Genomic DNA, 25,754 nt, shown 5'->3' on the forward strand with positions numbered 1-25,754 from the left:
TTATGTTTGGCTAGTGACGTTGCTGATCGCTGCCCATTGTGGAAAAGTATTCAGCTGGAAAAGTCTAATTCCCCAAGTGTTGATTGCCACCATGACAACAGCCAGGCCAATCAGATTTACACCCAGGCCAGCTTTCACCTACAAAAACAAAATGCATCAGAGCACGATCAATGACAACTTGATCAAAAACCGTTAACATGGAAAAAAGAAGGCAGTAGGGTGTATGTATGTATGTATACTGACTTATATATAACAGGATAAATTATGTATACTGATTTCTAGAGCCAAAAAAAGCACGGTGACTATTATGTATCAGAGTGTACATTGTGGGAGTATTCAGGAGTAATAGTCAGAGGTTGATGCAGCTCATTGGAAAACTGCTCAGTTTGTCACTTGAACTTCTTAATCAGATAATCGTAATGCGCTGTTATACCACACATAGCAGGCTGATAACTACATGACTTACTGTGGAACTATGTGATAAATCTAATTTCTCAAGTTGTCCTGTGCTTGTCTTAACAGGTCAATGCAAAGGATTGTGTACTTTTTTTCTTTGATACCTCTTTAGACCATTACATTCATGAAAAAATAAAGATGGGAATTGTGTGTATCCTACGGCAGATGTGTAGATGTTCTTAACCTGACAGCTTGGTCACATAACAGCAGTGCAGATCAATATGACTTTATATTAGCACCAATATCATCATTATTATTATTGGCTGCTGGATGTGATCGGGACAACGTGTTGAGGTTGCATGAAGCATGGGAGGATATACCAAATCTCAAGACTCACCATATCTTTAATCTGGCAGTGTCCATAACTGAAGACAATGGCATTTGGAGGATTACCCACTGGCAGCATCACCGCAAATGAGATACACATGGTGACAGGAATCAGGGTGTATAAAGGGTTGATAAGCAGGGTTTCTGACTGGAAAGAGAGAGGAGGAGAGAAATTTCACTTAACCAATAAAAGCCACTACTCATAATTAGGATGAAAGGACCCTCTCTGCTTTACATGAAGAAAGCACAATTCTGTGAATCTCACCTCCCTAGTTTCTAAACCTAAGCGTGGAAGTCTTTTTTGTTGTTTTTTAGAGTAGGGTAGCGCTATAATTTGGAGCTGGTCATGCTCCAGGGATTTCTCTTGAGCCATTTCACACTGGGTGAGGGTGGAAATTGCTACTATTAGGCCTTCTTTGCTCCTTCCTCCCACTTGTTCTCTGTGTCATTCTGTGTTGTGTCTTCCAGACTTTAACACTGACTGCCACTTCAGTCTTTATCCGAGAGAATTCACAACAGGTTGGCATGAAGAACTTACTTCCTTCAGTTGCTGAAGATACTGAGACCACTATGTAAAGTCCTCCTGAACCGTGGTTAAGAAAACCAGATGACCATGGTCCAAACTCGCATGGCAGGAAGGCAGTAATGATGGAGTATTCTTTACAGTGGTCTGAAGAATTGTTCTTCCACTGCAGCCTTTGGTGGTGGTGAAATGTTGTGTTTTCATTTACATTGCTATGGCCTAGTTTTATGTCAGAGGGAAAGGGAAGGGTATTCACAAGGCTAACTTCATTTTGGAGAGGGAAGTGTCTCCAGGTTACTTTTACAGTCAAAAAAGAGAGACTGCCTTAAGACGGCAGTTCAGACTACTAAAAGTAGATTGCTGCTCTAAATTTCTCTTTAGGAGAGTCTCTTTCTGCATGGAACAGAGGTAAATTTGAACTCATAAGCCATACAAACATAATTACTTATTTTCATCTGACCATATCTTCATATTACCTCAGAGCTGTTCACATAATGTACTTTGGGACAATCCCGTAAAATTGATATAATAGGGAAACACAACCTGCATTCTGCTTCACATTACATAAAAGAAAAAAAATAAGACAGTTTTCTGTAACTGCTATTCCAATATAGAATGAAATTTGTATCTCTTTCCTGTGCCTTTGTCACCAGTCTCCTGATTTTTTTCTGTCCCTTACAAACATCTCTACTTTCCATGTTGGATGATAGTACGCTTACCAGATCACCCTCTTGAACACATGTAAATCTGATATAAAATTCACTACTACAGTCTTTTCTTACAAGTAGTGAGTGGGTCACTACTAACTAATGAACAACACATTTAAAATAACACTGATAAGTGTATCTCAAGCTTTATGTGGACTTCACCTATCTTGTTGACTGCATCATAATTTTTTCTTGTACTTAGATGCAGGGTGCAGGAGCTATGTTTTCATTTTGTCTGAGAGGTATTGAATAAATTTATTGGTGCTAAAATATGCTTTTGGCTGCCCGAGTTTATTATTTTTCCTAAGCCCAAGACTGCAGAACAGTAGTTTGGGAACCGAGGCTGGGTTTCATGTGAACAGAGTGCCAATACCCTCATGTCCTGAAACATTCCCACGAGCCTTTCAGGAAAAAACAGACTAAAAATGTCGTTGTTTTTACTCACCATGCTGCATAAAATAGGCAGAAAGATGGTTATGGTTGCTGGATTACTAACAAATTCTGTTACCAGGGACACCAAAATGCAGGCCAGCAGAGTTACAGCCCAGTAGGGAAGGCTGCTCAGGGAGAGCATTTGGCGTCCAATCCATGTAGAGAGGCCAGAGGTCTGGGGAAAGGACAGAAGCGTAAGAATTACTAAATACTTAGTATGTTTGTAAAACAGATTCTTCTCTTCGGGGCAGTTTGCATCAGAGAATCCCACCAGCAAATAAACAAAGTTTAGGTCAATGCTTTCTGCATTTCCTTTTGTTCAGTAAACTGGATTTCACTGCAGTGCCTAATAAATAGTTGTCCATAGTAACAAAGAGATACGTGTGGCAGTTAATGACATTAAAAAGGCACCAAGGCTGATCTTCCCTCTTTCTTCAGCATGTGAACTGGAGTATTGCAAATTGGTGATGAAGGACTGCACAGTCTGGGTAGAATTCATTTTGAGATTAAAATACACAAATTTAGTCGTCTACATGTAGGAGTCTATGGGAGAGCTAGACGTGTATTCATGAATTATACTGGGTGTAGATATAGTCAGTAGAGCCTAGAGTATGATTTGTCCAGTCAGCGCTAGGAGCTTGACTCAGTTGCTTAAAGAAGAGCACCCAGTGGCAGCTGAGATGTTCCCCCTCTGCCTGGTTAGCTGCTAGCTGAGAAAGTGTGAGGTCTCCCTCAGATCCTGTGTCATGTCTGCCAGCCTTGTAGGAATATCTAGATATTCTAAAGCATCTGAAACGGCAGATGCTTACACAATTGACTTGAGCCCTAACCATCTTTTTGTTAGCTACATAGCTGTCCATTGAATGCAGGGCATAGGGACTAGGTTATGTACAAATTTGAAAGTATCCACATTGTAAATCCGAACTGGGGAGCATACAAAGGGATAAAAGTCCAGGTTTATAATTTTTTTTTAGGAAGGAGAATAAAAATCTAAATCAGTACCTTGCACCCAGCTGCTAAGGCATAACCTCCTCCAACCAACACTACAATCTCCCAGGGCATGGTCTTCTGAAAGTCCTTCCAGGTAATGATGGGATCCAGTGTGTTAATGTCTGTTGACTTTTCGCCATCTGCTATATCAAAATAAAACAAGTGTGTGACCAGTATTACATTGGCCTTTTTGCAAAGTTCTTCACATTTTTCACACTAGTAGGAATAATGTAATATCCATGGATGTTATCTTGAGAACTATCTGTGAGAGTGGTGAAGAAGAAGCGCATAGCCTATTTCTCTGGTTAGCTTGGCCTCAGAAAATGCAGCATATTAATTCCAAATGTCCTGACTTCCCCTTGGCTGCTCTGTTGATGTGAATAGTTATAAATCTCTGTGTTTCATTCTACAGCTTTTTGAGGGACTGTGTGCTCTGTTGTGTATATGCGTGTGCAAATTATCTGTAGACCACAAAGATGGAGTTACAATGGGATTATTTTCTCAAAGAAGGGCATTTTCTCTCTCCAGTAGGCCATGAAGCTTGATAAAGTGCATTTATGCCCCTAGGTTTTATCTGAGGACATTGTTTTTTTAGATGCCTGAGTATTTTCTTGAAGTAGGAGTTAGAGAGTGTCATTTTTCCTAAATGCTGCATAATATATGTCAGTATAAAAAATAAACATACCTATATACATTTGTAATCTCTACATAAGACTCTATGCAGGCAATTCTATTTTTATACAGGACTGCTGAAAGCCTGGCACAGGAAACTGATCAAGACCACTGAGTGCTACCCAAATGTGTATGTGAAATAACAATCATTATTATTATTATCAAGAAGACTGTGAGAGAAGCATTGCACAAAATTAGAACTTTGTCTGACATTTACTGACCTCTTTTATGTTTATTTTATGACATTATCAATGATTTCTGCTGTATAAGTGATGACCAAATTATTTACTAGCGCTTATCTTCGGCCAATTTTGCAAACATCCGCATTATAGTTCTCTATATGGAACTCCATCTGAACCTTTCCTAAAACTAGTCCTGGATTTTTATAACTGTTAACACAGAAGAGATGGTGGCCTCAGATACAAGATCTGTTTGTAATCTGCTGGATGGGACAATATGAATTAAAGCAACAAAAAAGACGGGGGTTGATATAAGAAGGGCTGGTATCAGAGGAGAAACTGAACCCTGACCTTCCACAATAAAAAATCTCTTCTTTGAACATTTTACAGAGAACAGAAAAATGTCATTAAAGGCACTGGAAAATGTGCCAGATCTCTTTATTGCTGCATCCTCCTCACCTTTTTCTCTTTTTCCAAAACATGGCTTTTTTGCTGGAATCAAGAAAAGGAGAAAACCAAGAAATACAGAGACAGTGGCATCAGTCCGGTAACCTTTCCTAGGAAAGAAACAGTGGGGTTATCATAAAAACACACTGACAGAAACATTTCCAAACAAGGTACATGGCTCCAAGAAAATTGTTACAGGTGAAGTTGTATTTCCACATCTGAAGTCTTACTAACAGCCCACTAGAAAAATATGTCTGCATATCAAGGATAAAAATTGGATTTTTTTCCCATTTATTAAACTGACTCCTGTAGCCAGCTTCAATCACTGCTCAACGATTTTTAACATTCCAGTGAAAAAAAGAAATCCCTTTTGGTTTACAAATCTATTAACTCAGAGGTACAGAAAAATAGTGCGTTTACTAGAAGCAAGAAACAGTAAACACATTCTGGGGAAAAGCCAAACTCAAGTGATCCTTTAGAAATGAACTGTAGATTGATTTTAAATTAAACATTTAAAACTGATTCTGAAAAAGTATTTTGAGGAGTGCCAAACTCCAGAGATCCTCAGGATCTATTAGAAATCGTTTTACTGTCAAAATTAGGATGAAAAATTAAAATAATTTTATGCAGTAGAAACATAAAGAAAATTTAAGTTCAAATCACTTATTCTTTGATATGCATTGTGCGTTATAATTACTTCTAATATAATTTGTTTCAACATTATTTCAAATAAGAGAAAAATCATTTGCTTCAGTCACCATTCTGTGTAATATTTAATTGAAATGGACATTTTCTTGATGAGATTTATCTTCAGAAAAATACACTTTTTGTCAAAAATTATTTCAAAATAAAAAAAAGTATAGTTGCAGTTTATTCCAGTGACAGCTTCTCTATGAATGCACTAAAATGTTTTAACTTCAGAATCTGACCCTCTATTTTTTTACATTTGAAATATGTTTATTTTACTTTCTCTACTTAATTCACTCTGCTTACTGAGAAAGAATACAATTTACTGCCATGTGAACAGATGTAGTTTAAAAAGAAAAATCCTGATTTTTTAATAAAGACTTCACTTTTCACCACCTTGTTAAAAGTGGCTGATGATGTTTTGAGGCCAAAAATTATTGCAGAACGTCAGAAGTTGCAAGGCCATATTTCTTTGCAGTTGTTCAGGGAACTTCACTTACTTCTCAAAAAAAGATGACCATCCTGGTACAAAGCCAGGCTCACGAGTAAACCAAAGCAAGGTCATCAGAATGAAGAAAAATCCAGTCACCATCTCAGGATAGCTAGAAATAAAAGCAAAAAAAAAAAAAAAGCTAGGAATTAAATCCAAGGTCTTTCTGAAAACCCGAGAGCAAATTCCAGAAGAATTAAGAACATAGCAATTGGTTCCAAAAAAAGGATAAAAAACATACAGAAAATAGAAGGGAAGATTAGTTTGAATTAAAGAATTCTATGTTTGGCTCCCAGCTGAGAACCATCTAAACCCAGTAAAAAATAGGCTAAAAATATCCGTTTGTATTTGCAATTCAATCATTCATGGGCAAGACCTAAAGGAAAATATTTATAAATGCTTGTTTTGTATTTGCATTATTATCTGATTAAATGTGTTAACAAGGTACAGCTTGTGTTGCTATTCCACTGTAAACACTTTCTATGGCATTTTTTGAAAGTGTAGAAAGCATAAGAGCAAATGACAATATAAATTAGCACAGATATTTTGAACACATGGAATAAATATAAGATGTCTTGAGGATTCTGAATTTTAATTTAGGATCGATTTAAATTAAGTATGGTTTCATATTTAGGCAGAGCCTGAACAACAGTCTACATTCAGAGTTGATCATATTCAGCAAGTTGATCTGTCAATATTTCAGTTGAACAGCACAAAAATGTTTTGGGAATAATGGATTTTATGAGGTATCATCCCTCTTGAAAAAGGAAAATCTTGCAAAATAATATTTTCAAGAGACATTTCTTGCCACCATGAATAAAGATTATGGGCAACTGGGAGGGCTGGACACTTCATGGTGTGGGATATTTCTGCAAAGCCTTTGCTAACAGTGAACTTCTATCCACCAAAATAAGTATGTGCTTGAACTGGGAAGGGGGGGTCCTTTAATGATATACTTAAAAGGTAGAGACAAACCTTGACTCAGATGACCTTTGGACCCTGGTAGAAACCTGAATCTTTCCTTTTATTTCCTTTTTCTTTAGAAATAAATAAATGAGTAAATAAACGTGTGCTTGTAACAAAGTCTTTGATTTTAGTTCATTTCTGCATTTAGTTCTACTCCTATCCTGGAAAGGAGGAGAAAGAGCTGACAGTTTAAGAGCCAAAGGCAACATGGAGGGTAATATGAAAGGAAGGTCCTGCCTAGAGAGGCAAATTCCTGAGGAAGGCAGGTCCGTTTTACCTAACATTTCCCAGTTTCTTATATTCTTCTTGAATTCTTCTCTCTGACATTTCTTCCCGTTTGGTCTTCTTCTTCTGGCTCACAGAACAGGTCTCTTTAAAACTGAGGTAGATAGCACAGTAAAATTAGACAAGGGCATCAAGTGAAAAAAAAGCCATAAAAAATAACAGCAATGAGGCAAACTGAAAATTCCAGTTGCCAAAGGCTGTTGGGAGATGTGACTGGGGCAAGGCCTGATGGCAATGGGAAGGGAAATTATGGCATGTGATCTTTGCATAGTCTAGTTTCCAGATCTTCTGAGAATCAATCCTAGACATAGCAGGAAGGTCCCCAGGGTGCTCAGACTAATACTGACTGGTATCACTGAGCCATCCCAAGCTGTGGCTGGCCTCCCTTTGTGTAGGCTTCCTCAAACAGTTGGCGGTGGCCAGATTCTTCTGGTGTCAGAAACCTCCAAAGGCTATGGTTAATTTCTATCATCACATAGAAAGACTGACAGAGGCCAGCTATCGATAATTTTTTTAATGGGGGAACTGTATGCTTTCCAGCCGGATCACGGGTATCCAACATATGGGGCCCGGTCTGGCTTTTGAGCCCAAGTTTGTCTTCAATATTCAGGATTCACTGTAAGGAAAGGGGGAAAGCTGTGCTGAGGATCCCAATACCTTTCACGACCTGTCTGCTTCTACTAATACTAGCTGTTTCTAAACCAGGCACAATCAGTGTACCACCAAATTGTCTCTGCCATGGAGGCCAAGGCAATCAGCCTAGTGTTTTGTCCTGGTAAAAAATGCCTGTACTTCTGCCAGGGACATACAAACACAAGTACGTTTCATAGCTGAATATATTTAAACCTGCTATATATTTGTATGAAAATTAGGTGAAGTCCTTCTTAGTTTATTCAGATTGCCTTCATACTATAACAAAGCATGGACATTCCTAATTGAAATTAAGACACTTGCAAGTTCACTTTAACCTTTTCCTTTTCGTCTTTCCAGCAGCATTACTTTGCTGTGCTTTGAGCCACAGATCTCTGCTTTTCAGCTCCAGCTGTACCCTCTATCACACAGAGGTGTGTGGAGTGGTTTGAGAAACCTCTGCGGCTAAGCCAGTCTAAAATAGGCTGCAGCAGCAGAGACTTCAGTGACGGAAGTACCATGGGAGCACAATGGCCTGCTTTTATAGTTCATGCTGTTTTAATATCTCATTTGGTACCCTACTAGAGATCCATGCCATAGCACTGGCCAGACCATGGACTGCAATCTCCCTCCCTGTATCTGGTTATAGCCAGATTCTCAAAGGGATTTGCATAGCTCAAGATGCAGGCAGGCCCTGTCTGGTTAACAGAAAGTCTTAAACAGGCTTTTCATTTCACTTGTAAATGGGCACCTATGTGACACTTGGTTTTAGTGCACTTAGCACTGCCCTGCACCTGTAAGTATTTAAATTTCCTGGCAAACCTTGCTGTTAGACTCCAGTAAAATCCACCAGCAGAAACGCAACTGCTGGAAGAGAAGAGCTATATGGTTTATAATGGCCAGTTCTATAGTAACGATTCTACCCTTAGCTCTGCTTTGCTGGCAAAAATCGTTTGGTGGGTCCATTATCCTTCCCCTTTGACCTAGTCTAGAGAGTAAAAAGCAAGTCTGACATGTTGTTCCAACTGGGCCAAGTAAGAACAGATTGGTGACGCTGGGCTTCCTGGAAAAGAGCATGAACATTACGGGGATTCAGTAAACATTTATGCACAGGCATTAGGTCGCTGTTTCAATATTGTAAGTGTTTCTAGGCTTAGGAGGATGTGAAGGCAGAGTATTGTAGCCAAGATCCTAACATAATGTGTTCTTTAATGAACTGCAGTGAACAGGAGTCAGAGATTAAGGAGGCTTGGAATCAACCAGTACTTCTCAAAAAGTCAATAATGCTTCAGTCTCTGGTATTTAGAACAACATTAATCAGCATGAGGTCTTGGATACAATGTGGAATTTCAATTATATTTATTTAAAAAAAAAAGAAAGTAATTGAGGGTCATGTTAGAGCCTGTTTCCTCTTAAGATTAAAAAAAAAGAACTTATTTTAACCTCTTAATTTAGAACTACAAGGCTCAGGAGACTGACTGAGAGAAGGGCATGGAGCTATTCACTTCTAAATTACCTCTTCAAATCTCGTCAAGGTCAGCAGCAAGCAGAAATCATTATCATTTTATTCATTGTCTTAGGTGAAATAAATTAGTGATGTCAGTTCAGCTTTTAAGAGTAAACTAAATCAAATTAAGGCCAATTTAATTCTGAGTAAATGTGTCTGCACCACAATTTAGTGCAGATTAACTAATCCGCTCTAAATGCACACATTTAGTCAATTTTCATTAACTTTGCTGAGTGCCTCTGCAAAGAGAATACGTGGTACAAATGAACTAGGAGACTGAGCCTTGTCCTTATTTTGGGGACTTACTGGTATCAAAAGGTTTTCATCTTTTAGGCTGTGAGTCCTTTCCACTTTAAAGAGAAATATATATGGAGTGTGTTTACCTTTAATTTTAACTGGTCTTACATTAATTTCATTGAGCTCGGGGCAGATGTGAAAAGTGACTTGTTCACTTGCAGTTATTTTTCTATTCATCTTTTAAGCTGTACTTTTCCAAAAGGACTTTTAACAAGATTTTTGGTCCACAGCGGGATCCTCAGGGTCATGAGAGTCAAAAAATCAGTTGAATGCATCGTAAGGATTTCCATCAGCAATACCTAGGCACTTCACTCTCAAGCAGCAATACTGTGCACTGCTGTCTATGCAGCGTAGCTAAGCAATAAGATTTCCTCCGGTAATTGTTCTGGCAAGAAGAAGGAAGTTGTGCCTTAGTTTTTGTCATTTGCAACTGGAAACATCTTTATGAGACATGTTCTAGAGGAGCCACAGATGCCCTGCTTTTGTAATCCATGCATCTTGAACAACCTGCACTCACTTGCAACCCAAGAACAGCCAATGCATCCAGAACCAAGTCAGGACCAACATGATGAGGGAGATGGGGAAACTGAACAAAAACCAGGTTCCAAAATTCACCACTTCTGCATTTGGGTAGTGGCTGTAAAGGAAAAAAAAAGGATGCACGGGAAGTTAAACAGTAAAAGCACAGGCACCTCCAAGATACATTGATGCACACACATATATGTGTATATATATTTGTCATGGCATGATAGACAAATTGCATCAGTATGTATTTGCAACAGCTGCATTACATGTGCATAGTGAAACCAATCGCCAAAGAAAGTCAATCATTGACCACGCCTGACCAACAGATGAACCATATAGCACTTCACACCTTTAAGACCAGATGGTCTGTATTGTCTAACCAGCTTCAAAAAACCTTAGAGTTACCGGGAGTGAAATTCTGGCCCTACTTGTGTTTTTTGTTAAAGCTCTCTTTAGTGTTAACAGACTTAAGAGTGATTTCACTCCGAATCTCTTTGTATGTCTTATTGTGGACCACACAAATAATTACTATGGTCTGCTGGGCTCTGACAAAGATGTCTGATATGTGCATTTGTTGGAACTGTCATAACAGCAAGATCTTTGGAAATTCTGTAAAATCCAAATCCTTCGGTTAAGGATGGCTTCCAAAATTAGTTTTCTGTGCTACCACCATTTCAGAGAGAGAAATGAAGGATTTCATGGCAGCAGTGGCAGCAATAGATGATCAGAATCAGGTCTGAGCTTGGATGCGTATCTGTGCATGAGGAGAAGTACCACCAGTCTTCTGACAGAGGTAACATCCATGTTTTTGAGAGCCCTGGGCATATATGATAAATGAAATATTTAGCTGATCAGAGAGCTGCTTCCCATCTTCTCTGAAACAAAGGTGTAAGGCCACATTTCTAAGTTTATTTATTTCTGCACTACATGTTGAGCAGCCCAAGTACCCCTAGTGATGCTTCTAGGCTCACCATAAGAACTCACTTTCTAAGAACCCATAGAAAAACTTGAAACTGATTTTATGACATTTCTTCTTTTGTGAATACTTCTCTTTGTGTTCCTTGCTGTATCTTCATGGCTTTAGTGTTTACTTTTCCAGGGTGCCTGCTGCCTTCACGATAATCAGTTTGTAAAATAAAAAGTCGCTGAAGAAACTTAAATGTTACCACATGCTGAGGAATTTTTTATTTTGCATGGGAGAAAGACATGGATATGTATTAACTTAAGCTCCACCTTTCAACCATTAACCATTACCAATAACATTAGAGCAGAGGAGGAAACAAAATTGCCTTCAGAGAGACTGTCTTACAAGGGTTTCTTGAGGTAGTAAATAACCCATGGGGAAAGCCACAGAGATGATAACGACCCAACCACCATTCTCACACAACTACAATATCACTTACTTGTTGAAGTGCTCTAAGAATATGAGGCTAGTGGAGGTCCCTATGATGGTTGTCAGTCCTCCAATGGTTGCTGCGTAGGAGATACTCAGTGAGAGGCATTTACAGACCATGTGGTCATGTCTGGTCTGATACCGGTACTTAGTGCTCAGGCCCAGTTCTGAGGGCTTAGGAGGCAGGACCAGTATCTGAGCCTGTGAGGGGATACATTCATCAAAGAAAGCAGGTGATCAGAACAGCAGCCCGACTTGCTCTAATGCCATGGTGATGCTGGTCCCAGAGGAACAACAGGTTTGCGTAAGAGGAGGCAGTTTTTTCTTCACAGGGATTAACTGGGATCAGAACTAGAAACCTGTCCGGGGGCCTGAAATTGCCTAGTCTGTGGCAGAAATGTAGGACAAACAGTAATCCGACTTCTGGCTATGGTTTGGGCCAGCTTCAGTTCTGACTGGAATCTCAGTGGGATACCGAAAGCCTTTGTGGGCTGCAGGGGCGGGATGCCAGCACTGCAGCAGTAGGAATCCATAATCCTTGAGGCTTATGAGCAGCCACCAGACAAATGCTTGGTGGACTTTCTGCACTTATACTGGCTCAGGGCCTCTGATTAGGAATGGAGTGCTAGGGGTCTCAGAAGCAGCATGAAAAAGGCTGAGCAATGGGAATATGGAAGAAAAAGTTGTAGGAAAATATTGCTCCAAAAGAAGCTTTCTTAGTAGTGACAGGAAAGTCTCCATGTCGGTCAATCAAGTTCTTGTACTGGAAAAAAAGGTACAGTACTTCAAGGCACTTCACATGCAACCCAAGGCTGTAATTTAGGATCAGTAAAAAGCCAGCAAGTGGTTCAGATAGATTTGTTAAATTTATTATTTTGGATTTGGGTTTATGTAGTAAAATCAGTCATGCTATAGGTTCATCATCATTGTGAGGGTACCCTGGCTAAAATCCCTGTAGGTTAAAAGTGAAGTGAGTATATTTGTTACAAAATAACCACTGAATGTGTATGGGAAATGTGTATAAGAGGAAATTAAGTATCAGGAGCAGTGCATTAGCCTGTTTTGGAAACATACGCTCAGATTCTTTTGAACTGTGAATGCAAATTCATGTGTTGATTTCAAGCTAATCTTTCCTGGACATCAATTTATGCCATTAAGATACTACATAATTGTAGTCCAAACAGCAGTCACTTCTTGGATCCACTTATGAGAAGTAGAAATACTGGAATGGACTGCTGTAATGGAGGATTTTGAGGGTGGATATTTGGCAAGACAAAAAGGAGGTGGATACTAAGACTACCTAACAAACTGGCTGAACAGTTAAATGGTCCATGCCTGCTGCTCGTTTAGTTCTGAGTAGGGTATTGTGCGTCAGGGATTGTTATTTCTGAGTCAGGCTATTTTCCAAGGAGGCTTTGCAAAAAAAAAAGTGGGTTGAACAGCCAAATAAGAAGGGAAACTTGTGATCACATTACTGAATGTAAAGCTAAATGAATTGTACTAGCCATTGGGGGAGGGTCTTCTGAAAATACCTGTACTAGGGGCATCTAAATGGGAGTAAGAACTAGCAAAGGGCCAAGCCATGACTGCTGTAAGATGACAGAGAACGATTTCATGTAACACAGCATACAAGGAACAATTATGAAACAGTGGGGAGCAGGTGATGTTCACGTCTGTCTTTTCCCTCACCCCCCGGGTCTAACATCTCCTTACCTGAGGTAGGTGCTGCCCATTGCTCTTAGAATTCATCATTCCAATAGGATTGGCTATCATGTGCACACCATTCATACTCTGTAGGGAGGCAAATGCCTTTGGATTAGCCTTTCTTCTGTTCCTAGGGGCACTTAGATTAGAATTGATGATGCTTTGTAAAGGTCATGGGTAGTGGGCTTTTGGGGGCCGGGGGGGGGGGAAACCACCAAAATTTCAGCTGTAAACTTTACACTGGGGAAAAAAAAAATAAGATTTAAAAAAACCCAACAACCTGATTTTATTTTAAAGTGATCTTAAAAGTCAGATTATAATAAGTTTAGGTCTTCTCCCTCTGCCACGTAGGAGAATCTACCAGATCCCTTGCTAGAGGCTATGACTTTGTGATATGTGTAGGTTGTTCTAGTAACTGAGGTGTCTCAGCTGCAGAAGATGCCAATACCTAGACAATAAAACATCATATCTGAACTTGCTAGAAACCATAAGGAATTGTTAGTTTGCTGACTGGATCTCAGGATCTCCAGCAATAAGTACAACAAACGCTACAGAGCTGATGTTTCCCAACTTGATTTGGGCTGACAGGTTAAATACAAAGCAGGACATTCTGCAATAGGTACTCTCTGCCAACAACCACTACTTGTTTGAAAGAAAGGAAACAGCAGTTTGTTGCAGAGCTGTGTGGACTCTGCTCTGATGGTTCCTGCATTAGAAGACAGTGTAGCTTAGAAAATACTACCTATGACAATACCTTTGAGTGCATCAAGGAGCTGAAGTCAGTAGTAGTAGCACTAAAAACAAAGAAAGGAAAATATACTTTAAAAATGCCTGTTCACCCAGCTCCCTCAAAAGGCACACATCATGGGTAGGAGGGGCAACATCTGTAGGAGAACTAGTGCCTACTGAAATGGTGAAGAACACCATTTATTAGTGCCTCTTATGTGGTATCTTGGCCAGATACATAAGAGTCGGCATGTTTCACAGCTCTATCTCTAGCTGTGTAGCAATGGGTTTCCACCTCCATGAAAGAAAAAATATGTATTCTAGGTAGTGTATACCCCATTCTAGGAACTGACTCCATTCACAGTGGAGTAAATTACCGGGCAATCCAGTGCTACCGCTACCTTGTTCTACTCAAGTTCTTCCTCTGCCAATCTCTCCAATGCTGTTTCTGAGCACCTACCTGTACCGCATTAAAGCCTTCACTAAAATCTGTCCTGTGTGGCATGTGGACTGTGCAAACCATCCACTGAACTTTTACTTTGACATTGAAAACAGATTTAATTCCAGAAGATGTGCTACTTCTCTTCTCCCATCAAATTTCAAGCTCTTTTTCAAGTAATACTATTTTAATAATAGTTCTGTTATGAAATATCCCACACATACTCTTCAACAGGGCTTAAAGGGATTAATGGCACAATGCCAGACTGACAATTTGATTCTATACTGTGCAGCAAATATGGCTGGGATAAAAAGAGATAACAACAGAGGGAATATTGGAGAACACATTAGTCTCCAAACTAATGAGAAAACTATTTAGATCTTGCAAGTTAACCTAAAGTCATCAGCATGTGCTGTTTGAATGATAATGTTTGTTTTAAAGTAAATTTTTAAAGGTGTAACAAGAACTTGTTTCTCTTTTATTTTGAACATCATGAACAAAATAGAAAGAGCTCAGGAAGGGATTGTGCAATTTATTCTCACACCTTTTAAGAAGATGCTCCTCAGGATTTAGCCTATAACATAGTTTTAGGACAATGACTTTGTATATTCTCCTGAATATCTTGAAATGCTGGTTAATTTGATAATTTGACAAAGAAATTAGTCCTTTCTTTGCTTTGCCCTTTTCACCTTACTAGATTTTACCCTAAATAGAGACCTGGTTGAAACTGTTAGTGTTTCAAACTTCTGAAGAATTTTGTCTATATTGAAAGAAATATTTTACAGGTTATTTGGGGGGAGGAGGGGTATTTTTTGTTGGTCCTCCCCGCCCTCTCTCTCTTGAATGCTCTTGACAGTTCAGGCTTTCCTTAGGAATCCTCCGTAAGTGTTTTCCCTCCGGATATGTCCTGTGGGCACTCCATACTGTGCTTGGATCCTCTCCATCACTGTTCCTTCAGGGGAACAGAAATAAAAATCTGTGGACAGCACTCTTTTACACAGCACAAACACAGACTTCAAAAGAAGATCTTTCAAACCCTGAGAAACATTTTCCTTCTCTCTAAAATGGCCATAGTGTTAAAAAATAAATGAATCCTGGGAAGCTTTAGTGAGATCCAGGCCATTACATTAATCCCATTTTTCATATAAGCCTTCCTTGTCAGTCCCATCTAGAACATTCACTTGTAAGCTTCTGCTTGCCCTTCCTGGCTCTACTCCTGGGTTCATCTCATTGCAACCTGTGTAGGGCTCAAATCTCCAGTCGTGATGTACAGGGTTCATTCTTACTCCTCATTGATGAAGATAAGCTCCAGTGAATGTTGGCCATGCTTTTCGCTGAGACCTGCAACGAAGGAAAAGAAAGCAGCCCTTGGGGTAAGAACTGAGCTGAAACCCTGGGCCACACCACTGAATGTGGAGAAGCTACTGCGAACAAAAGGTTGTCTGAACCCTCTCAGGTACTCTGTGACCCTTATGCAGCATTTTATTGTGTCATATTGTCCTGATCACGTACCTCTGGCAATTAAAAGACTATCACATCTACGTATAATAGTCAAGGTTAGGTGACATCATTTTCAGCCTGGCATCTGTGAATTGAAAGAAAAGAGAGATTCTTTTCTTCCCAAATCCTTTCCTTCTGGGAAGGAATGAGCAAAACGAACCTTAGAGCTCTTATGAATTTTTTTTTGTGGCACCTGTTCTGACCTGGGCAGCCTGGTAGGGCAGGGGTAGAATGGGCAAGCATGGGATTGTCACAGAGCACGCTTTTGGGCCTCTTCTACATTTCTTTGACTTTCTTCTCAGAGGTTTCCTTCCAACCCTGTAGAATCCTATGACCTAAGAGTTTATGACACACAAACTCCACTACATGCCCTAATTCAACATAGTTTCCCAACTCCAGTTCTCCCATCACATCTTGAAACTTTCTTTCATTTTTTGAAAGAAATATCAGAGTACAAAAAGAAAGAGTACAGACCAGCGTCTTTGGCAGTACAAGTCAGACAGCTCTGACCTCGATAGAATTTGAATAATGTGTATCAAGGAGTCTAGTCACTGATAAACGAATGAGAAAAGAATGGCCAATATTGACAAATACCTATTGGCTCGTTTTCTTCAATAATGGTGCTGCCTGCAGTACTGATGACCTCGTGCTCCTCCTCAGCATTCACTAGCTCCTGGAGCACTGCCTCCACGATTGGCATCACCATGGCTGTGGTGGATGTGTTGGAAAGCCACATGGAAAGCACCGTGGTGCAACACATAAAGCAAAGAAGCAACCTGGAGTACAACACAGGGAAACCTTCTTGAGGCACTTACAGAAATATAAAAGGCCTCCTTGCTTAACATTTTCATTAGTCAACAGATAACTACACGGGGCCTTTTTCTTTTTGTGGGTGCCAAAATACCATGCTGTGCACAGATAAAATGCTGCCTTGTGCTGAAAACTGTCATAAGACAATGTATCATTGGAAGCCGTTTACTGCCCAACGTGGAAATTAGCATGTGATGTGAGAAACAGTGATTTTCAGCATATCCAGGATTTAAGCATCCTTTTGTGTTTGCTAAACAACAGGCAAAGAAGGAACAGAGAGACTAAAATCAGTATCAGTAAAAAATAGAAAGCAAAGGGACAACAAGCCAAGGAGTAGGAGGTGGCAGAAAGAGGGTGAGAAAATGTGTAAGCTTTCAAATTCTGAAAGGAAAGGTGGGTAGGAAAAAGAACCCCAAACTAAGCTAGCTTTTGCCCATGGATGGGAAAGTCAGAGTTGTTATTTGCTCTTTCAAGCCACTGCTGTCAGCCTCAGACTACCCTGAAATCAGTGGTTCACTTACATGCCTGGCTTTGCTCCAGCCATCATGACCATACGCAGGGCGATTCGCTTGTGGAGATTCCACTTTTCTACAGAAGCTGCCACACAAATCACACCCATGAGGAGCAAAGTTGTGTTCTTGAAATATTCGGCAGCCACCTGCATTAAGGGCAAGGGGGAAATAGTCAGTTAAAAAAGCAGCAACTACCCTGTACAGAGAGTATGCTGAATGAGAAGAAGTATGGTATTGTGGATTTTTTCCCCCTAGAGAAACAATGACAGAGAGCTGGAGAAAATGAAGAATTCATGAGTCAAAATGTTCTCTTCAATCTTTTTCATGTTGTGTTTACAAATAACAAGTCTCTATACCCACTTGTTAGTGTGAAGCTACTGCAGAAATAACAAATGAAGCAAACCAAAACTTTCACACACACACACACACACTCACACTCTCTCTCGTGTGAAAGCAAACAAAATGGGAGAAAATAAAAGTTATAAACAGATTCTTGGAGTCTAGTTAAATTTTTCATTTCATTCTGATGCAAGCTGTTGCTGGAATTTTTTTTCCAAAAACATAGTTTCTTCAGTTTAAAATTATTCCTCTAACCAAATGTAGGCACCAGCATTTTAAAACAATTAAAATCAGTAGAAGCAGTAATTTTTCCATAGTCTTCAGTTATACTGATGCTCTTCCATAAAAGTGCAAGAATGACACTAATGTTATTTTGTGAAAGGTGCAGCAAGTTAAGTATTTAATTATATTTATTTAACAAATCCCCATGGTGACCTAAATAGACTTGGCTATCATAGTTGTGTGCCAGAACTTTTAAATATCACTTTTTTGGCTTTCTTCCACTGGTTTCTTTCTCATTAACTTCCTTTATTTTCCTGCTACCTTGTTAGAAAAAGATCTTGACCTGAATGAAAGGAATCCGTCAAGCCAGCAGCACAAAGAATCTGTTGTTTTCCTTTATTCCTTTCACAGTCATTTTGGAGAAACAAGTGAATACTAATATTCTTATTAATACATGCGTACACATATACGACACACTGGCTCATGTTCTTAAGCCCCTGTGAGTTATTTGTAGCTTAAACTGCTAGGCAAGAGCCCTGGGTTTCTATGGCACTCCAGAACAGCAGACTGGAAATACTGCAACTTCATCAGAGTTGTTTATTTTAAGATACAGGTTTTTATTTGTGTTCTTAAAGCAAATAATACATTCTCTGTAGTAGTCCTGCTGTCGTTTAATTTGATATTACATTGAATTGCTGTCAGGCTGCCCTTAAATTTTCCTTCTCCAATATGCTGCAGAATTTTGAAATGAAAATACATAACTACTTTATGTTAGGAAAAAAAATCCAGAAAATATTTAACTGTGTTGGTATGGAAATGTACCTGATTATATTACACAGTTGTTACACCATTGGGAGGAATAAGGCAGGTCATAAAACTCTTGGTTCATGCTCGACTCCATCCATTTATGGGTGTGCCCAGGGCCAGATTGTGTTAGAAATTCAGCAATTTTATGGTTGCTATATATTCTTCTGTGTTCTTATCTGTATTTCTAGTCCTTATAAATCAAGTGTGATGCCCTCTCACCCCCCAAAAAAGAGAGAGAAAAATGGAGGAAAAAAGAAGCTGTAGATGAAATAAAATAAATTCTTGGCATATCATGAAAGAAAATAACATTCACCAAAAACTCAAGTAAGCAAATTCAGAAATGATCAAAGACACTTTTTTGTACAGCTACTCCTTTGCCTTAGAATTCAAGGTAGCACTAAGACTACAGCTTGGAAAAAGGACTAGACATTCATCGGGATAACAAATTTATCTAGTCTTATACAGTAAATGGTAACTGTTTTTAGAATATGTAGCCTCATGCCTTATACATCATCTTTAATAAATATAATTGGAAGGAAACTTTACAGTTTATCCCACAACTGCTGTTTACATGGTTTTGGAGGAGGGGAAAGGTTGGATGCTTTGATGCAATAGGTTTTGGGAATTGTTGGTGATGCAGTAGCTGCCAGGATGGACACCCCTCTTGGCTAATAAAGCCATTCCTACGTCTATCTTCAGTAGAAGAAAGAGCTGGTCAGCCCAAGTTACACGTTACAAGATGTACACTTCTTCCTTCCATACCTCTTAGTCTTGCTAGTCCACTAAGATTAGTTTTATTCAAATAATTAGCTGAGGGTGAGAAGATTAAATGATAAAAATGTGCACACTGGTCTGACCTCACTGGACTTCATGACTCCAAAAAGTGGGTACAGGAAAGCAGGAACTAAGGCTGCTGCACCAAGGGGTACCGCTTCAGAGACCCAGTATACAGCTGTCACGATCAGCACGTAGGCACATGAGGCTTCCTGTAGGGAGAAAGCGTAGAGGTTACATATTACTGCCACACCACCTGCTGGGGAAGCCTTTGTGAACACGTTCATAGGACTCGTCAGACTGAGGGTGCCTGGACTTCAAAAAATCAACAAGGACTGCATAAGGACCTCCTAAGGTGTGGCTGTTTGGGTCTGAATCTAGGATACCATCAAAAAGGCCAGTTACAGAAGATGATGCTAATGAAAAGTTTTGCACATAAGCTAGGGTAAAACATTGGGATAAATGTATTTATCAGCAAAATAATAGTTCCAAGTGCATTTACAGATTTGTTTGAATTTCATAATCCAATATTTACCAAATGTTCAACCATGACTCCTCATATTGGGCCTGTGGAGCTGGTATTTCTACATGGCTATCTCTCCAATATTGGACAAGAACAGGAATCCATAGTTTTCTGGATCAGACAAGAACATTCACATTTGCCATAGCAAGGATAAAGCCAGGTTGTGGCTCTTTTGGGAAATGCTCTGAAAGATTGCTTTTTTTAAACAGTGTGCAAACCTACATTGTTTGTCAGTTGATTTTATTTTCTCAGCTGATTTCTACAGACCCTTGGGAGAAGACCACAGACCCGAAGGGCTTAGAGGCAATGGGTTAACAGAGTTAATCAAACAAATTTGCTGCGGTCCAAGGTTCTGGTAGAGAAAGCCACGACAACACCATGCTGAGCCCTCATGGAGAGCTGGTATATGATGCAGAAAGGTGCTATCTGCTGAATATTTTTACAGAAAAACACAGCTAGTCCAGAAAGTATTCTGGTCCCTTTTTTAGATAGATATGTCTTTATTTATGGCATTCAGGGGAGTTGTCCTTAGGCTCAGTTTGTTATGCTTAGAAACCTGGGGATATTTCCTGCTAATAAGTACAGAAATTAACCTCAGGAAAATGTTTTTCCTTTCCTTTTCTCAAATTTGGAGCCAGATCCTGTACTGGGCCTAACTGGCAGTTCTATGGAAGCTAGTAGGTCTGCACTGATTTGTACCAGCTATAAATCTACCTGTTCTCCATTATTCCCTGGATGTTCAGTATGAACTTATCAAGCCATATGGATTCACAGCTCACAATGGCTATTGTTTAGAAAATTCACTGTTCACAAATACTATTTGAGTGTGTTAAAATACAATTTCATTACTTCCGTTTCATGATCGGATCATTCCCAAATTAAGTAGCTTTCAAAAAGTCACACAAGCAATTCCCATGGATCCTTGTGCAAATCAATGAGCATGTATGACACTTCCTTTTTTTTGCAATCAGTTTTGTGATGAAGTCTAAAGTAAGACTACACAGGGATATGTATTCACTGGAATGAATCAATAGCTTGTATTTAAATTCATGTTTATACATGTCCTTTTTACATTACCTGTAACAAAGAGCCATGTTCAGCTCTTCCTCTTTTTTAGTACAGCTTATAGTAATAACAGGCAGAACACAGCCCAGAGAAAAAGTTAAAATAGATTGCTATGTGTCATTTCCTTTACTTGCTTAAAAACTGCAGCCAAGCTTACTCAGAAGCTTGGATTTAAATTAGCTGCCAGACCTTGCTCTGACTCCTATTTCAGAAAAGTGTAACATTAAACAGTTCTGATTCAAGTAAGCAGGGCCACCAAAAATAACTGACACAAGGTTGTCAGGAAAAATAATTTCCTTGAATCAGATAAACTTCAATTACTTTAGAGACTATAAAGAGTATCTGAAAGGCTATTGGGGGAATTTCGCTCTGGATTGTTCCTTTATGGATGGACAAGTACATCTGAACTTCTGAACCATACAGAAACATGCATATTTGTTTCTCTTCCTTAACTATTATAGAAGAGTGGTTTAGGTTTTAAGCTCTCCAATACAGGTTTCACTAGTCCTCTATGATCAGCTCCTTCAGCAAATATTACAATGAAAGATTGTATTGCAGTTGTAGCTTCACTGCTCCCAAGAAAAAATGATAAGAGAGGATAGAGAAGGATGTCTTAGAATGGATGATAGCAGAGGGTTTTTTTTAATATTCATGGATTATGGAGCATGCTTTTTATAAGATGGAATTGTTATGCTGTTTGAAACTCCAAAGGCTGGTGTTCAGTTTGTAACAACTTCAAGTGATCACTCAGTAAAAAACCAAACAAATAATTTTGACTTAAAAATGGAAATAATTTTAAAAGTGAGATGACAGGCATTAGAGATTTTTAGTAATCTCTACTAGGAAGACAAAACTATTTTAGATGAGAGTCACGGAGCTGATGGATTGGCTCATAAACATTAGCCAACTTGCTGCTCAGTCACCTTTAACTACATTATACTTCATGGTTAATATTCCATAGAGAGCAGAGCATAGGGTCATTTTTGTGACCTCGTGACTATTTGACATGTTCTTTATTTTTTAACTCATTAGTTTCTGCTAACAAACTACTACGTTTGCATGGGCTCTGTATAAAATCCAGCAATTGTCTGAGGAGAAAAATGACTTTAAATGAAAAAGCACTGATTTTTATTTTAAAGCAGTGCAGCCATAAGATCCAAGAGATATGTTTTGCCAAAATTCATAAAATTTATTTCATCCTATCCTGATTCCAAACTATTTTCTCACTCCAAAAACATACTTGTCTTTAATTTCTTTGAGCATAGATTGTTATTTTCTATTGCTCCTCTGTGTGTTGCAATAAAGTAGACTGATAATGAAAATGGAATAGGGCAAAGGGAAGTTGCATTGCTATCAGAACCTAGCTGGGATGGGCACTGAGTCTTTGTGTTTCCTATACACTAGGCTGTAATCAGTTTACAAACAAAATTAAAATAAAGCACATTTTTAAATGGTATAAAACTGGGCAGCAAGTACTAGGAAAGCCAAGTTTGGTAATCTCCACTAAAAACTTAATCAGCTTGTTTAGCAACTTTCTCTATTTTCTCAGTACTTTAAACCACCTTGTTTCCAAGAGAAACCATATTAATCTCTTCTATTTAATTGAACTGAATTTATATGTTTAATTAATGGTTACCGGAGCTACTAAGTACTGGACTGAAGTAGTGGCTGTAAAATTTTAACTGTTTCACCCTTCTCACTTCTTGTTGTACAGCTGAAAATTACTGTTAAGCCCACCTCAGGGCTTGAAGCAGGGAATAGGAAAACGTGATGGTTGGAGGGACTACCACCTATCTTCAGTCAGTCCCTTAGGGGAAAGGAAAAGAGGAGCTGAAAGGAAGCCATGGCTAAAATTCCACAATAAGGGTCATGCATTAAACTTTTGTAACTAAAATATGTGAGGATCTCAGAGTGATTAAAAAGAAGAATAAACTCTGTGTTGGCGATTTGCCCACTTAAGGATGTGCATTGCATATCTTGCATGCAGGCATGTGGTTAAGCTGTGCAAAGAAGAGGTAGTCTAGCCTCTGGACTACCATCTTTGAGCTGATGGGATCACATTATAATTCCCTCCCTTCAGCTTGTGTAAATAAAAACAAAGGTGAATGAAAGTATGCCATCCGTGGCTGTTCAGAGCATGTTCTGTGCTTTAGCGTCCATTCTGCTGATTTGGCATGTCAAGGTGTCAACATCACCTGATGCTGCAGGTCTCACAGCTTACAGCAAGTCTTGCTGACTTTTGAGGAGTCATCCACGTGTCCTTGATTGGGTTCAGTGTGGCCATAGGATCAGTGGTCATAGGAGAACTGACTGAATTAATGTGTCATGCTTTATGGTATCACTGGTGACTTTATGAAAAAAGGTGGATAAAGATGAAAAAAAAGAGGCAAAAATGCTCCCATGTCACTGTTAGCAATGAAGGAAATAAGGACAGAATGAAAAAGACCCACAGTTTGTAAAGCACACAATGTTTTTTTTCTGTATGTGTCATGATCTGAAAGGCACTTATGCATGTTCCAAACCTGCTGTACAAGTCATAGTTCAGATACAAATTTTTGAAAGGGAAGAAGAATTCAAGCAAATTTTCTCACATTTTTTTTTACCCAACCATTTCTTGTCACAAAATAATAAAAAAGAAGCTGTGGACATTATTCCCATAAGCTGTATCTACAAACAGTTCTGAGTCCTCATGCTCCCTTTGATTGCTTTTGCCTCTAGACATGTAATGCTCCTTTGACATTTCCAGAGTTGTGCTGATATCATCAAAGAAGCTGCAAGCTGATTCCCTGCAGAAATGCAAATATAAACCACCTGGTAATTCTGATCTCTATAAGAAAGACAGAAAACTGATATAATTGACTGATAAATGAAAATATAAGTAAATCAGCAGGTGACAAATTTAATCTTCAGGTTTAAGAAGTAATAATAGTCAATGGGTTGTAATAAAGTAAATACTACACTAAACCACTTGAATAGTGTATTGTCAACTGAGTTTACTTGGTGTAGATGTTTTCTTAACAGCATTATAAACATTTTTCCAGCTCTGGGTCAGATTCACAGCTATACTTTACCATCTGCAGTCATTCATGTGGATGGTCATTCATAAAGTGGATGTAAAACCTCACCTGATGGCTTTTCATGTCACTTTGCAGTAAAACAACACCATGAGGTGCAGAGTAATAGCGCAGAGGAGCTTGTACTGTATAATAGTGATTCTTGCAGCAATACTGTCAGTGAACTTCTGTTTCAGCACCCATATGATGCTATTACAATTCCCTTGGTTTTTAAAGAGTTTCCTTATTGCATCCTGTGCCTCTGAATCTAGTAGGGAGCAAATATGAGTGACAAATTTCAGTGCAGTGAATCTCATGTTTCCTAGGGGAGGTTCTCAAGGGACATAGAGCATACTGCAGTTATGGTGCCATATGGGCATGTCAGGGAGTATCTGTTCTTATTTCGCCCTTCCAGTGACATTGGGGGAGATTAAATCCTTTTCTAAAAGAAGCCTCGTGAAATGGTGAGCCCTACTGTTCTCTGAAGGAGCACGATTGCCATTCATTCCCTCGAGAGAGAGAAGAGATGGAAAACCACTGTAAGAGGACAGCCAAGATATACATTGAAGTTCAGAGCAGGAAAACTCATTCAAAGTGCAACATACAGTTCAGTGGTGTAGGAACATTTCCTTTCTATGGATCCTGTTTGTCTTTTCAAACAAAATACTACAGTTTTATTTTTGAAAACTGCTATGCAATTTCTAATCCTTTGCATTTCTATTTGATAAAGTAGTAGTATTCACAAACCCTCTGGTACTAGAAGGAAGCATTAGTCTTTAGCAGGGTAGAGGAAGGAACAGAAATTGCTGCACCGTTTGGCCAGATTTATGTCTAGCACTATGGAAGCACCAGCTGCAGAATTTTTAATACATTGCAAATTTTGATAAGTTAAACATCATCATCTCTATAAGATAGAAAAACATTGTTATTTTATGGCTCACAACTGCAGAGACATGCATAGAAAAGGGTTAACCACATGGCCAAGGGTACTCAGTAGCTCCAGAAGAGTGTCAGGGATGCAGCTGCATTCACTCCCATTCCCTGGTCTGCGTGTTAAGCACAGACTATTCCCTCCATCGTATTGTTGTGTACATCTCTGAGCCATCGTTTATTAGCCACTGCCAGAGCTGCAATGTTTCAGTAGAGGTGCCTACACTTGCTTTAGTATAATGGGTGCCATATATGGTCCTACATGTCTGTCACCAAATCTTAGCTCCTGCCTCACTTGAATTGCTGTCCTATAAACCCACACTAAACTGAAAGTCCCTCCATGCATACTTATTATTAAAAAATAAAGACACTGAAAGTATTCCTTTTAAAGACCTCTCCTTAAAGAAAATTTTATTGGATATGTTTGTTCTGTTCCCCCTTCCACACACACATTATTGTAGAAAAAGAAGAGAGACAATATTTCTGCTTTAAAGTAGTGCTTTACTAGTTTCACCTGGTTCTTCAGCTCTGTTTGTGACATGACTCAAGGTAGCTCTGGTTCTTACTGTGATGACTTCTCAGTGACCTTCCCAGTCCTTCAAATTTGAGTCCTTGCGTTTTCTAAAAGCAATGCTTATTTAGGTCTTCACCTTTCTTTTTGCACACTGCAGACTTATCCGGCATGACTACCAACTGCACTCAGAGGCTTTGCTAAAAAGAAAATGTAAATGTACTTACGCTGCTGGGGTATAAGAGTGGCAGAGGAAGCAGCAGAAGTGGAATGAGAACAACAAGCAAGAGATTTCTGGATCGGTGAATCTCCTTCATCATTGCCAT

General features: G+C 39.1%; 1 protein-coding gene across 1 annotated transcript; it reads right to left on the reverse strand.

Annotated features, from left to right (window-relative positions):
• On the reverse strand, window positions 1-25,754 carry SLC13A4 (solute carrier family 13 (sodium/sulfate symporter), member 4). Its single transcript, XM_009332922.1, has 16 exons — window positions 25,656-25,754; window positions 19,430-19,558; window positions 17,214-17,350; window positions 16,477-16,658; window positions 15,669-15,723; window positions 13,972-14,011; window positions 13,227-13,304; window positions 11,524-11,714; window positions 10,113-10,232; window positions 7,154-7,255; window positions 5,921-6,022; window positions 4,746-4,843; window positions 3,448-3,578; window positions 2,459-2,620; window positions 794-931; window positions 1-138 (listed from the first exon to the last, which is right to left on the reverse strand). Exons 1-16 carry the CDS (start codon window positions 25,752-25,754, stop codon window positions 1-3), a joined length of 1,902 nt encoding a protein of 633 aa, XP_009331197.1.

This window comes from Pygoscelis adeliae, unplaced genomic scaffold, assembly GCF_000699105.1.
Source record: "Pygoscelis adeliae isolate BGI_AS28 unplaced genomic scaffold, ASM69910v1 Scaffold38, whole genome shotgun sequence".
NCBI lineage: Eukaryota > Metazoa > Chordata > Aves > Sphenisciformes > Spheniscidae > Pygoscelis > Pygoscelis adeliae.

Coding starts and splice junctions, on each gene's coding strand:
- SLC13A4 (XM_009332922.1), bottom strand. CDS start 25,754: ATGGCAATGATGAAGGAGATTCACCGATCCAGAAATCTCTTGCTTGTT. Junction 15,724..16,476: donor TGAAGAAAACGAGCCAATAG/GTATTTGTCAAT, acceptor CCTTCGTTGCAG/GTCTCAGCGAAAAGCATGGC. Junction 3,579..4,745: donor TTTTGGAAAAAGAGAAAAAG/GTGAGGAGGATG, acceptor ATTTTGATATAG/CAGATGGCGAAAAGTCAACA.